Source organism: Pezoporus wallicus, unplaced genomic scaffold, assembly GCF_028554395.1.
Source record: "Pezoporus wallicus isolate ANWC-B61680 ecotype Strahan unplaced genomic scaffold, APGP_CSIRO_Pwel_v1 contig_5935, whole genome shotgun sequence".
In the NCBI taxonomy this organism is placed as follows: Eukaryota; Metazoa; Chordata; class Aves; order Psittaciformes; family Psittacidae; genus Pezoporus; species Pezoporus wallicus.
Window position 1 is genome coordinate 2,287,459 of NW_026637215.1, and position 15,165 is coordinate 2,302,623.

General features: G+C 38.4%; 1 protein-coding gene across 13 annotated transcripts in view; it reads right to left on the bottom strand.

The window, feature by feature from the left end:
• The window catches only part of ATP2B2 (ATPase plasma membrane Ca2+ transporting 2), a 273,342-nt gene that overhangs the window by 14,274 nt on the left and 243,903 nt on the right, over positions 1–15,165 (bottom strand). For all 13 annotated transcript variants that reach the window (XM_057404260.1, XM_057404271.1, XM_057404259.1 and 10 more), the window contains 3 exons: positions 13,228–13,439; positions 10,025–10,132; positions 6,148–6,330 (listed from right to left, as the gene is read on the bottom strand). In XM_057404260.1, the coding sequence (XP_057260243.1) occupies positions 6,148–6,330; positions 10,025–10,132; positions 13,228–13,439 (503 nt within the window). The remainder of the gene's footprint in view (positions 1–6,147; positions 6,331–10,024; positions 10,133–13,227; positions 13,440–15,165) is intronic.

Below are 15,165 nucleotides of genomic sequence, written 5' to 3' on the forward strand. Positions count from 1 at the left end.
AAAGTGTTCCTTTCAATAGTTTTTAGGTATGAAATGATCCAAATTTTCTGCCTGGCTAAAATGAAACAGCTCTATAGGAGACAGTGGAGCTACATCAGTTTAAACAACTAGATTTGAAATAACAATCTTTAAAACTTAAACAATTTTATTTGTATGTAAATAAAATAAATACAACCAGCATACCTGCTATATCTAAACTGTTTTCCTGCTAAGAGTAAATTTACTTTCTTACTGATCTCTAAGTGTTCTCTCAGAGGGAGAAAAATTCAGTCACTTCATTGGAATTGGGGAGGAACAGGGACAATACCCAACAAACAAAAAACCTTTAAAGTATCCAGATTATGACTGGATTTTGCTTACAAAACCAGGGCTGTCACTATACCAGCTTGATCAAATAGGAAGTGTTCCACTATCTCATCTGACTTTTTCTACAATGAAAGTTTGTATAAGCACAGTGATAATGAATATTGATATTTTATAACTACAGATTTAAAAATATTCATATTTTATCTTTATACAGAGCACTTAAAATCACACAGAAAATTATGTGGAACTGGACTGACTATTGCAGCAAATAATATTATCATTTTCTACTTGCTATTTTGTTATGTCTGTTGTATGCACTTTTTGATATATCCTTCCTGAATATCTGTTTTATTCATCACCACAGAAGATGAGTTAAAAAAAGAGCTGAGTATTTCAAGGCATTCTTTGTCACCAGTATAACCCAATAAAAAGCAGGCTCTGCATACAGATGTGAACCGAGGGATTGGCAGTAGATATTATCAAGTAGTATATATGCGACAAATACCTCCACCCCAAAATGTCCTCTTCGTTACATCAGTACATCACAACATGTAGTAGTAGTAGTAATATCAATTACAAGAATTCAACCAACTACTTGTTTGAATTAACCCACTGTTACCAGATTTGTATCTTGCAAGCCAGGTTGCAAGGTACACAGCCTAGAAACTAGTTGGGAGAAGTGGTGTATTGATCAATTAAACCAGCACAAATCTTGGTGCAAGCCCTCCTGAAGAGTCAAGTTGAAAGCACTATAATAAACTGGCTAACATTTCATGCTGTGGTCAGTTTTAGGAATAAACAAATTTGTATGGCTTCATTTTAACACTACAGACATATCCCCTCCCACAATCTGATCTTTGGGCAGAGGTGTTTATTTTCCTGCCTGGTTTTGGGGGAATAACCACATCACAACCAGCTGTAAAAAGAATGAATGGTCACTGCTGTAAAATTGTCACACTGAACTTCTACTATACAAACACAAAATAGCTGATTTGTTCCCTGATGAGTCTCTGAGAGTCCTGTTTACCACATCCATTGAAATGTACACACTCATAGATGTACAGGATTAAGTAGTCATCACATCTCACAGCTTTGCTCTCAGTTTTTTTCTGCAGCAGACTTATTTTAAATTGCATGTCTCATACAATTATCACAGTAAAACATTATGATACAGGGTGATTTTGCATGTGGAATAGGGGTACAAGTGAATCATTAGCTAAGGTTCACATTTACATATAGAAAAAAACACATGGCCCAAACCACTGGTTATGTATGAAGGCATATTAAATACTCACCTGAAGTGTTCAGTGTGTAAAAGTGGAATTAAATACAGATCTTGGGTTTTCATGATCTAACACAGGTGTCAGAGCACTCTTCAAAAGAGACCATTCAAAAAAGATTTTAAAGACTTAGAACATGAAGTATGTATCACTGGGGAAGACAGATGATAAGTCCTAAGCCAAGGGGCAGTTCTAGAAGTACAAATGTCTTCCTAATAAACTGAAAGACCTTGGTGCAAGAGTGAAAAGATAAGGGAAGATCAGTATTCAGTTGTTTCTCCAGAGAACAAGAATTATATGTATGTATGTTATTTACTCATTCTCATGAAGAAAGTAACTACAGCTCTTCAGGGATAAAATTCATAGTGGGAGGACAACAACCTTCTCAGAATCTCAAATGCCCAAAGTTCAGGGCTGTGTCATACCTGAAGCCAAGAATGAAGAGAGGAATTGGGCCTAAAAGTTTATCTTCCAAAAATAGAAAAAGACAAAGAAGAAAGAATTCACAGAAATGTATATATATAAAAATAATGCATTTTAAATTAAGATGAAACTTCTTAATTAATAAAGAATGCATTAATTTAGAACAATTCAAGCTGCTAAAAAGGAGAAAGTAAATGATAAGTCATACATCATGAGAAGTTTGAATCATGTTTTGATTATAGGCCTTCAGGGAGAGAAAAAACCCTGCTGTCCTACATTTGAAGCTTATTTGTCAGGTTGGAATTTTCACCTCTCTCATTTTTCTGTACTGTATTCAAAAAGATGTCTTTGGAGTAAATCACTTTTGGAGAGACTTTGGAGAAAGTCTTGGACGTAGCATGGCTAAATAAAAATACTGGTGATCGGCAGCTAAAAAAAGAAATAGAAATCTTATAGTAGCAGAATAGCCCTTGCTAAATATTCTTTTGTGGTTTAACACAGAACAGACTGTCCGCAAGCATTTCTGTTGTCATTAGTGGTAACAGGACCCAGGGCTCATTCATCTCATCTCCAACCAACAACTTTTCTCATGAAATAAAACAGTATCCATGGGCTACTGCCATCTTTTCTATATTAAAAGCTCTATGGAAAGCCATAAAATGAGGCGCTAGGTTTATAGCTAAATTCAAAACCACTTGCCAGGAAGACTTTCATTGTTATTGGGTTTGCAGTGGTTCAAGAGAAGAGTTTTAATGCAGAAAGGAAGGGAAAGAAAATGCAGTACAGCACCTCCATGTATTCTTTAGTATCTAAAGAGGAATAATGTATTTTTCAGGAGCAGTTAACATGGCAGCTGTATATTTTTCAAGTTTTGATTTTATTCTCAAAACATTTCTAGCTAGTTATTTCCCACGTTAAGCAGATAAAGCAAATTGAATTACAGGATGAATAAAGCAGAGAGAAGCTTCAGGCCTGGTGCTGTGAAAATCTGACATGGAGCTTGAAAAGTTTTCAAATCTACACACTTTACCATTTTTCCATACTCAAATGTGAGGTAACTTGAGAAACTTTAATGTATACAATTAAAAAAGAAGCAATGATTTCTGGTTGTTCCTCAGATTACAGAGTTTTGCCTGCTAAACTTCCCAAGGGCTCTTGGACCTGCCAAGATGGTACGATGAGTCTTGTCTCTTCCTTCAGAATGAAGAAGTTGTAAGAACTGCAATAAAGAGTTGGAAAACAATGCTGAAAAGCAGCAGAGGTTGGCAACTCCTGCCTTGTATGCAACTTGAGACCGCCTTTCTATCTTTCTGAAACTTGCATAACTAGGATGAGTCATTTGCAGAATTTCATGTCAGTGGCCTTCCAAGAGAGTTATCCAGTAAATAAGACATGTATCCATCCAGAAAAGCCCTGGAGTCTGTTTATGAGACAACAGAATATCTAAATGAAGTAGACAAAAAATGAAAATTAGAAGTAGAAAGTCAGTTTCTTTGCCTTAGTTATGTGCATTTTCATACACCTTTCTTTAAAGTATGTTCATGCATGTCTTCATAGAAATATATCTGACACTTCAGTATGAAGAATGGCCAGCGGAAATCCTTTCACTGGTGTCCAGGTTTGAACCCTCAGGTTTAAGAGAGTGCATAAAAAGAAAAGAAATTTCTTTATACTGCTCAGTTTTTGTCAGTTTGGATGAGGTTTTATTGGGAGCATTACAAGGGAGATCTGTCAGAAATCTGGGGGAAAAAAAACCACAAACCCTATCATAGAGTCTTTATAACTGTCTTAGGAGTGCTGTGGCTATCTGCCCAAAAAGAACTGAATAGAAAACAAGCAAATATAATCTAATATGCATCACAAGCATATGATGGTGGCAACTGGTCTCATTAGGATTTGAATGATCAATCTAATTGTGAGAGAGTCTACAGTTCATTCCTAATCTTACTGTCATCCTTATGTATATAAAGTGAGGGGATGCTCTACCTTCTTCTTCCGCAACTCCAGAAGTGCATTAGACATCAGAGGATTCTTGCAAATCCTCCAGCTCCCCAAGGATGCTACAGACATCCCCATCTTCTTCCATCAACTCTTCTTTAGCTGGCTTCCTGAGAAATGTAGTACAAGTGTATGAATTTGGATGGGCCACAACACACAGCACAACAAAATGTGCTCAACTCAAGGTCCATCCAACAGCAGATTTAATTTGACCTGCATATAAGTTCATCACTCTCCAGTGGACACCTTGGAACTCTTTTTGAATCTGTTGGGCCATTTTCTTTTTTCATTATCATTCCACAGATGTGAAATGGATGTAAAAATCAAAGTCACTAAATAAACAAAATGAAAGAAAAAAAATCACAGAGGCCTCTTGGCAGGAGAGAAATAATACATCCTACTGAAGGTATTTCTACAACTAAGAGCAGAAAGGAAGCTAGGAAGATGGATGTTAGCAAAGAAATATTATTCATGTTCATTTCGTTTTAAATAGCATCAAAGACTAGTAATTTATCTGTGAATTAAGTGAATAAAGATATGGAGAACTAAAAGCTACCTCTCAGACTAGAAAAAGAACTGAAAGGATGTAATTTGCTTCTTTGTGCTTGTAGTTGTTTACACTCACCACAACCAGAAAGATATCCTGACAGAAATGCCAACAGACAACACTCTTCCTATAGCCACCAGGAAGAAAAGAATGCATATTTAGAGGTCATCTTTTCATAGAGATACCTGGGCACCTGTTCGTCACCTTTCTACAGGGACAATGTGAATTTTCTCTGATAACAAGTGCTCCTGACTCAACAGAGCCAAGACACCCAACCTCAAAGCTGAAGATCCATATTTAATTACTTACCACAGAACCTTGGGAATTGACCCAAACACTGAAATCTCTCTAATGGCAATTTTTACCCTCTTGATTTTTTGCTCTGTGGATGTGCTGAAGAGACCCAACTGGCCTAGTTTCAGCTTAACTCCCTCACTTTTTCTAAAGGCACGGCTGCACCTCTTTCTCCAAAAAAACAAAAAAAGTATCAATTTGGAGATGAGGAAGGGCACAAAGTACTGTTTTCCTTGGATGAAGACAAAAATCAAAATCTACTGAGATAAAGATATTCTTTCAAATTTTGTTTTTCTTAATTATTCACCTCTTGCAATCATCATGTAAGACATTCACATCTGGCGGGTACATATCTCTGTCAGAGCTGCTCTCTTCTACAAGCTGGCACAACTACTTGATCTTAGAAAAGATCAAGGAGAGAGCGCCGGAGTGTTATAAAACATGCTACTGCACTGCAATGAAAAATGTGAAACAGGTCATAGGGTTTTTAGCACTACAGGACATATTTGACCAGATATCCTCGTCTGTACTATATTTAGCACCATAATTCAGCGCAAATATATAGTACATTAAAAAGTGCCACAGATTTTTGTATTTAGCAAAAGGGGTTAAAATAAAAAGATAAATATAAATATTTTGTTAAGAAATCATCCACAGTGACCCAACACATACATTTCAATATTTAATGGATGCTTAGGCCCTTACTACTAAAAATAAATCCAGAACCACATTTTTCATTGTCTAATAGGAAAGAAAATCAATTCCTTTTAATCACGAGATATATATGGTAGTGCCAGACCAGAAAATATTACCATCTTTTTTAATGAAATGGTACTTTAGACTCAACAATTTCAATTACTCTGTGATTGCAAAAGTGGCAGCAACAAGCAGTTCTTGACAAAATCAAGCAGTTTGCATGAGAAAGCCTTCAGAACATTTTGCTAATCATTGTCCCAGCTAGCATATTCCAAGTGGTGCTATTTTATGGGCTGTCATCCCTGAAGTCGAAAAATAATGTCCATTCACAGTAGTCTCAGAAAAGTATTCTTATTTGTGCATATTATCATTTTGCTATCCTTTCATTTAATTTCTCCTGCTGCACACACACATACCCCCCTTTGTTCAGTTCACCTGTTTTACTTTTTCATGTGCACCTCCTTTGAAAACAGTTCAGAAGTTAACCAGTACCATCAGCCACACACTCAAACGCTGTGGCTTTCCTTACGACGTTATCTAGCCTTGATCAAAGATTAAGGGTGTTTTTTTTCTAGACCTTGTGGGCATTTACTTTTAGCATACCTGGGTTTGGATTCTGTTGAGCCCTCTGAACCACAGAATTTGTCCACGTCGAAGTTCTCTCTCTGCATGATCAATTTCTTCAACATCTTCATTGAGTTCTTCCTCGGGGGCTTCCTCCTTCTCAGTGAGCCTCCCTGCCTCCTTTAAAAACTTTAGCCTACTTGTTGGGATGGTTGCAATGACCTAAAATTACAAAAAAGTACTGAAAACATAAGCCTCATTCAATAACCATAGTGCAATAATCTGCTCATTGCAGAAGAACATTGACATTCTAATGAAATCTACAGTCTTCCAGGGAAGCTAAGATAAGCATATTCACAATAGTACTTTACACTTACACAACTCCATCTTAGTCCAGAAATACTTAGTTTGCTGTGTAAACAATTAGCATTAATTGCATAGCTAAACCACATTGGCAATCCACAGCTGTGGAGTAAGTCTAAGGCTGGGAAAAATGTTCTTTCTCAAAAGACTTAAAGCAGATGTTTTTATTTGAAGGTAGTTATATAATCTTGGCAAGATCAATACTTCTGCAGCTAGAGTTTGGGTATTCCTAATGACTTAAGATAATGAATGTTAATGTGAGCTGAAAATTAGTTGCACCTCATGCTTAAAAATCTTCTCACACTACACTGGTTCCTGTGTTTAGCTTCCTTTTCGTTTGGCAGGTTGAAATGCTTTTGTCAGCATGTCTCAAAAACGAGGTTTCTGAAAGGGATGGGTTTGACTGCCTCCCTGTTGGACTTACAGACCTAGCTCTTCCTCTGTGTCCTTGTAACTAATAAATCCTGATTAACTCAGCCCCAATTCTCATTCTGTTTGTCCACCAAAGTGGTCCTTGGATATAATTAACATAGGAGACAGCAATAATCTTAAAGATGTGCACATTCAGTGTGACTCTCCTGGGTTATTTTCTCTTTGTTCTAATTCCTTTTGCCAGCTTACATAAAAATACATGCAGTTGGCCATTTAAACAAGACACAACCTGGAGCATATTGACCACTTAAAAAAATCCCAAATTTCCTACAAAGTTAAATCCATAAAAACTATTTAGCAAACAAACAAACAAAAAAAAGTGCTGCAATTTTCTCTTTTGTTTGTCTTTGTTTCAGCATGGAGCAATCGCATCTCTGAAGCCCAAATGTGCAAAAGACAGGAGATAAAAACAGTTGCAGGAAAGCTGGTGAGGATGTATCTTACAGTTCTGGAAAACTGAACTGGATGTAGTGAATACACATGAAGAGGCACCAAATATTTGCAGGATAAAAAGAAACTGCTGAGTTTGTGAGGGTCTCCTTGAACTTCATGAGCCACAACTCCACTTATATTCTTTATAAAATCAAAGAAATGTCAAAACCCCCACCAGCTTCACCACTACTACAGAACCTTCTTAAAATGCATTTTGGGGTGGAAAACCAAGATGCAGACTTGGAAAATTAATGAACTGGCTGACACCAGCAAAGACAGAACAGGGTTAAAAAGAAAAGGTAAGTGCTAGTCACTTAAATACTTACTGAAACTCCAGCTTTCCAGCTTTCAAAGCACTACAAAGCCAGCACTCTACAGAAAGGAGCTACCTGGGAGGGTTTGGCATCTGATGGAAGTAATGGTGGTGAAGTACTTGCAAGACAGTACACATAGAAACAATTGTATTTGGTGGTGATTCTGTGCGATAGAACATACTTCCTCTTCACGACCTCTCTCAGCCAGGCTGACACATTCTGCTCCAATTCTTTTCTTAGGGTGTTTGCATGTCTTTTTGTTTGCTCATTTGTTTTCCATATCTGCAGACACCTGCCCAGTTCAGGTAATGGCACACTCAATTGGCCGGATTTAGATTAAGAAACTGAATATACTCCCCATAAAATTCTCATAGTTTTAAAAGGTGATCAATAATTCTGGGACTGTAACATGAAATATTTTAGAAAGACTTGGCTTTCAGAAGTGATGTGGGCCACCTTTTAGAAAATGGTCCCTCAAAGCATCTCAAGAGTGGCTTCCTAGAAGTAAAACCTTAAATCATGTTTTAAAGTGCCGGTTTTAACATCTCAGCCTGAAAATCTTGATTGGTTCTAGTGGTTCAAAGGAACAGAGCACATTCAGGAGACTAATAAAACAAAGGGATAACAAGTTTGTTTCGTGCTGAACTAGAATTAGTCATAGCAGAAGAGAAAAGGCTGAGAAGGAGGGGAGGCACCTCGACTAAAGGAAAAGTCTCTCATACTGTAGAGCTGCATGAAGAGAGGACTTGCAGAGAGTGTAAATCATGCAAAGATGCAAATGCATTTGTTTAGCTTGTGTTTTTCTTCTCTGGACACTAAATACTGCTGGGCTACAAGGGAAAGAGTTTTACCCTCTGTATTTGCTTTATGTAAAAATGTAGTTTTTCAGTGCTAAAATTGTTGAGGTATTCCAACAGCAATTTTAATTTGATGGCTAGGCTCTCGTAACAAGGCTCAGCCAACTATGCCCATCCTTAAACAGCAAAGAGATGCTGATATTATTCTTAGTTTTCAGTGGTCAAGTAATAACCATGTATAACAAAATTTAGAAGTCAAATAGTACATTGATCGAAGGCTGTGGGAAGTTTATTACAGCTGGTCTAATAAACCTGCTAGGATTTTTCTCCTTTTCCCTGCTTTTCTTCCCCCCTTTCCCAAAGTTGGGCATTTTCCCATCAGTTGAAAACAAATCTTTTCGTTCCAAGAATTAGCACACTGACTTTAGATCTTCCTCCTGCAAAGCAAATCCCATCTTCAGCAGAACAACCTAATAGTGGTGGGTTTCAGCAGCATATGCATTAAAAGCTGTCATGTCTCTGAGGCCCAATTGTCCAAAATACTGTTTTCCATTAGAGGACAACTAACTAGATTTGAAAGCTAGCATCTGATCATTACAATGCCATCAGAACCAAATGAGTATTCAATTGCAGCTGACAATTTCTTGCTGTTTCTTCACAGTGGCAAACTAGCTGATCTCTATGTAGCTTCACAGCTGAGAAGCAACACATAATTTCTCATTTTTACTGTGTCAGGTGGCATCAGCTTAAATACATTAATAATGTATTCAGAGATGAAAAAAAATAATGTTATTAAGTTTGCTATATGTGTTTGTGCTTAAAAGCATCGCAGTATGTATTTTAACAATACTGACTGTAGATGTGTTGTAACTTCTAGTCAGATAATCACATAACTTGTCTCACTGACACGTGCTTTTACATCTCTTATATAAGTTTATATGAGCTAATAATGACACAGGGTGTAGCAGAATTTTAATGTGACACATGAATTAAACTGCACTTTCCTGCAACTATTATAGGAAAAAGATCCTTTTTTTTTTAATCTGCTCTTCCATCCTGCAGGGAAGTAGGTGGATGAGAATCACTGAGGGTATGTGTTAAATGCACTGGACTTAGTCCTGCACCAGTAACAAGGCTATCATGGACTGGCTGAGTGGGTGTTTCAGCAAGGAAATGAGTGGGTTGATAGAGAACTGGAACTAAACATACACGTGCTGCCTTGGGTACTCTATTGCAGCGAAGGTCACCATGCACTGGCCCTTCCTATGCTCTTTTTGTGACTAGAGGACTAGGTTATGAATCAGTGTCTTTCCTGAAAAAGCCTAACTGAAGATGACCTTGGTGATAGCACGTCCTGCTTAGGGAAAGAAAAGATATGAAAATTAACAAAAATCAAAAGGAACAGTGGGATAAATTATCCTTATTGCTCTGTCTGCTCTTGAAGTACTTAGAGAGCACCTGTATTTCGGTGTGTTCTACAAGTGGCATTGTGAGAGAGCAAGGAAACAGGATAGTAGGACTATGAGCAATATCACATCTTTGATGGTTTATAAAAACAAAAGACAGAATTCTGCATACCTGACCCCATACAAGTTCTCCTAGTCCAATAAATACACACCACATCCACTGGTCAAGCTGCAGGGGGGAACAGCTAAATGGTTTTCCTCCAAACTGGACAATTACTATCTACAAAGAAAAGCAGAGAAGAAAGGGGGTCAGTATTTGCTGGGGACAAAATAAAACAAACTAAAAAATTACCCCCTCCACATTCCTCCCCCCAAAAAGCCCCAACAACTTTCAGTCATATTTTACTTGAGATTTTAATTTGTCTTGTGCATATTATAGCTCTGCTGGTTTCACTCCAACAATATTTTACCAGGAGAATAGTCAAACATATTGCAAACGACCTTTAGTTTAATGGACTCAATCTAAAAAGCACCAAAAGCAAAATGCTCTCATATTCCACATAGGTTGTTTGGCACTCATTTGGCACTACCCGAGGTACAGTTTGGGAACCCATCCAGCAAAACCTCAGAATCTCAGTCACTACAAATCCAGCCGTATAAACTTATTCACCTCAAATTAGGGGTCAGAAAAAGCCATAACAGTTCAGACTAAGGCTTCTGCAGCCTCACACCTAACGAAGGTGATACAGGAATGCCCAAGAAGAAATAATGACTGTCCCCATGTGATCTCCCAGATTCTGAGTATTCTCAGCTGGAGATCTGTTGATTCTGGAATAGTTTATTTTGAAATGCCCACTGCATGAGAGATTTTTCCTCTAATTAACATTTTATTGCACCGTTACAAATGTGTTACCATGGACAGACTGATAGGATACCAACTCTAGTCCTGCTGGAGAAAGAGGGGGGGACAACCCCACGCCATGCAGCAGGATAACCAGCACACAGAACCTGACCAAGTTTCTAGGCCTGGTTAGATTGTGAAGGTTTTGCTGACAAAGTCAGATATTACTGATATTTTTGTTAGTAGTGCTGTTGCATAACCAGGGAGCTGAAATCACAAGCCAGAGATTTATACTGACTGTCAAAGGCTGAAAAACACAAGTTCACAAAGTGGTAGTCAGGTCTTAGACACAAAAGAACACTAATACACAAAGTGGTTGATTCCCTTTGTGAGTGAATAAACACAAACTATGAACACAAATTCACCCATGTGAAGTGCAAATACACAGGAAGAGGGAAGGGACAGGGAATGGAAGGTAGTAGATAGGAAGGAGGAAAATGATTGGAGAGAGTAAGGAAAAAGGAGGAGACAGAACAAAAACTGTGAATATGACACTCAAATTCTAAGCAAGAAATTGCAAGTCTGTATTGAGAGATTGCTAAGTGCTATATGGCAGATACGGCATGTTTTAATCCATCTGCCCTCACTGTGACAAAACTTTACTGGTTCTGAAAGCAGAGAAAGGATTTAAAGAAATCTATTGCTTGTCTGTGGACAGGAGTGGTAACTACCCTGTTATTTCTCAAGCTGTTGTAGCTCTCTCAGGAGCACTTTCTGATCCTTACTGAGGAGGCATTCTAATAGTCTCCATATTTGTTACCTTGAAAATTTGGCCACTGCTTCTACTTTTTCTTTGTGGAGGGATTTAGGAGGAGGACTAAACTATTAGTTAATGGAACTACTGCACTCAAAGATGAAATAGCAAAGCCATTAGTCTGTACTTCACAGAAGGCGTAGTAAATATATATGGAACTAAGACAGTCTGCAGTATGAAATAAAGCCACTTCTGTAATCTCCCACATCCATCTACATAATCTAACCTCAATCATTTTGGTTTAGAGTAAGATGCTTGGCTCACTCATCCAGCTATTAAAACACACAGCCAAAATTCCAAATACTTTCCTGAGATTGCTTCAGCAAGCAACATTATGCAAGCTGTATTTCCACAACGTAATACACGAAGTGGAAAACAGAAAGATTAACCTTCTGCTGTCTCAAGAAACATGACCTGGTTTTAAAAAGAGACTTAAAAGCAAGTAGGAGTTACAGCCTTTCTTATGTTACAATGGCTTTTTCGATTCACTGTTGGAGTGCAAACCTAGTGTTTTGAAGTTTGCACTTAAAGTATTTCAGCTACTAGGGAAGCAGGAGAGAGTGAGCAAAATCAGCAGCCAGTTCAGAAATGTGGCTAGTAGCTACATGACACTGTTCCTGCAGCCAGACAACTGAAAAGTAATGCCTAGAACTAAGAAAACATCCTCAAACACTACCCATGATTAAAAATAAATAAAGAAAGAAAGAATTAGAGATGAGTGTGAGTTTGTCAGGCCTCTCCTAAAGGCATTTTAGTTCCTGTTAGTAAACCCATGTTTTCAAACTAGCTGTTAAAGAGCATCACTGTCAAGTTCTACTACCAATCACTGGTGTCCTTTTTCCCATACTTAGTTTGAGTGGTTTTCCCTTTGCTGTTTCAAACCACTATAGCCCAGTTTCTAATAGCTCCACCCTCATTACTACTTCCATGAGAAATATCCCAATACTGACAGCTTCCAGCATACCAATGCAGAACTGAGCAATAATGTCGAGACAGAAATAGCTCAAATCTAAGCAACTATGAGGGCTGCAGCAGGCTCCTAAGAGGTAATGTCAAGTGGTATTAAGTACAGGATAGAAGTCAGCAAATGGATGGATACAGGAGTGGAAGGAGGAAGCTGAGTTCTTACAGAAGAAAAATCACAACTATTTGGGAAAAGTGTATTTCTGTCATGATGCTCACACATGACTGAGACAGCAAACTCTTGAGATAGACATGAAGAATTACCACCAAGGCACAGTATTACTGAGAATGTTGAGTAACATTAGGCAGTGGCATTTACCCTCAGAAGGCAGTGGCATTTACCCTCAGAAGAACAGATCAGCATTAGCTATTTGAAAGCTAATTTATCTATTCACAGAGTAGTAAATTAAAGTAAAATGCTTTTTTTTTGCTATTGATTGGTATACTATTTAATAATTTCTTCTACAAAAAAAAAACCAAACAGTTCCAAGACCAAAAAATCGTAATGGATGTTATTATTGCACATATTCAGATTAATTTAGGGACTGACCTACTTAAAACAATAAAAAATTATGCTTTACTAGTACGACTACATAACATACTCCATTACTAACACTTGCACTGATTCAAAAAATATGTGAAACTAGGTGCTTTACTGTTAAGTGTACCCCCTACAACATTTAGGTTTAGAAAGAAAGAAAATGTACAAAAGTTACACTTCTGATGAACACTTACTAATTCTTGCCCAAATCATTACCTGAATAGCAAATGTACCCAATACAATAGTGCAAAAAATAGGATTTCTGAAGATGCCATCAAAGACATTCCTTTCACCATGGATTTTCCGTGCGTTGATTTCATTGAAAAGCTGCATCATGACGAAGGTATTGAAGATAATGGTGTAGTGCTCTGAAGGAGGAGAGTGAAGGGGTGCATTCCTCCCACTGTCAATCTTGAACATTTTCTCACCTAGGCATAAGACAAAAATAAAGGTTTCCAATAGAATAAGTTAATCAAACTTAAAAGTGCATTTCCGTTGTTTGCTTTAGCTAGTTGACTCCTGTGCTCTGCTTTACCAGCTTGCTTTCTGCACTTAATACATATACGCAGAATTTATAACGCCAGTAAGCAAAAGTTATCTAAACTTCTTGAGCAACGAGCTTCTCAAATGACAGAATCATAGAATAGAATCATAGAATAGTTAGGGTTGGAAAGGACCTTTAGATCATCCAGTTCCAACCCCCCCGCCATGGGCAGGGACACCTTAAGCTAAATCAGATCACCCAAGGCCTCGTCCAACCTGGTCCTGAACGCTGCCAGGGATGGAGCATTCACAACCTCCCTGGGCAACCCATTCCAGTGCCTCACCACCCTAACAGGAAAGAATTTCCTTCTTATATCCAACCTAAACTTCCCCTGTTTAAGTTTTAACCCGTTAACCTTTGTCTTATCACTACAGTCTCTAATGAAGAGTCCCTCTCCCGCATCCCTATAGGCCCCCTGATGACTTTTACCTATTAACTCAGTATATCTATGCAAAGTTTTCAGTAGTGCTTTTCCTATAACCAAGTAGTAATTATTCTAAGCCAATTCTTTCTGATTTTCCAAGCACCTGAGACCATGTCTGTGATTTTCTACAATAGGTAGAAGCAACCACTCTTCAGCAGGTTTTACCCATTTGCTAATTCAGTATGGCATAAACTCTTGACAAGCATTCAAGCATTTTAATGATAAAACACACAAACATTCCTGGTTTTAAATGGATTTGGGTTTGATCACGCTGCTTGTCTGCTTTGCAAGCACACCATGAGGCACTGCTCCTTATTTGGATGATTTTACTCGCTTTTAGATCTAGTCAATAAAAAAGCAAGATACAACCTATGATGAGTAACTGTAAAAATGAGGAAAGTTTTGAAAAGATACTTGTACCTGAGGGACCTCTTTCTTTGTGGAATGGTTTAGTTTGGAAGGAACCTTTAAAGATCACCTATAGTTCAATCCCCCTGCCATGGGCAAGGACATCTTTCAGCAGAATATGTTGATCAAAGCCCAATCATAGAATCATAGAATAGTTAGGGTTGGAAAGGACCTTAAGATCATCCAGTTCCAACCCCCCTGCCATGGGCATGGACACCTCACACTAAACCATTCCACCCAAGGCTTCATCCAACCTGGCCTTGAACACTGCCAGGGATGGAGCATTCACAACTTCCATGGGGAACCCATTCCAATGCCTCACCACCCTAACAGTAAAGAATTTCCTCCTAATATCCAATCTAAACTTCCCCTGTTTAAGTTTGAACCCATTACCCCTTGTCCTGTCACTACAGTCTCTAATGAAGAGTCCCTCCCCAGCATCCCTATAGGCCCCCTTCAGATACTGGAAGGCTGCTATGAGGTCTCCACTCAGCCTTCTCTTCTCCAGGCTGAACAGCCCCAACTTCCTCAGCCTGTCTTCATACAGGAGGTGCTCCAGTCCCTGATCATCCTTGTGGCCTCCTCTGGACTTGTTCCAACAGTTCCATGTCCTTTTGATGTTGAGGACACCAGAACTGCACACAATACTCCAGGTCAGGTCTCACGAGAGCAGAACAGAGGGGCAGGATCACCTCCTTCGACCTGCTGGTCACGCTCCTTTTGATGCAGCCCAGGATACGGTTGCTTTCTGGGCTGTGAGCGCACACTGAAGCCGGCT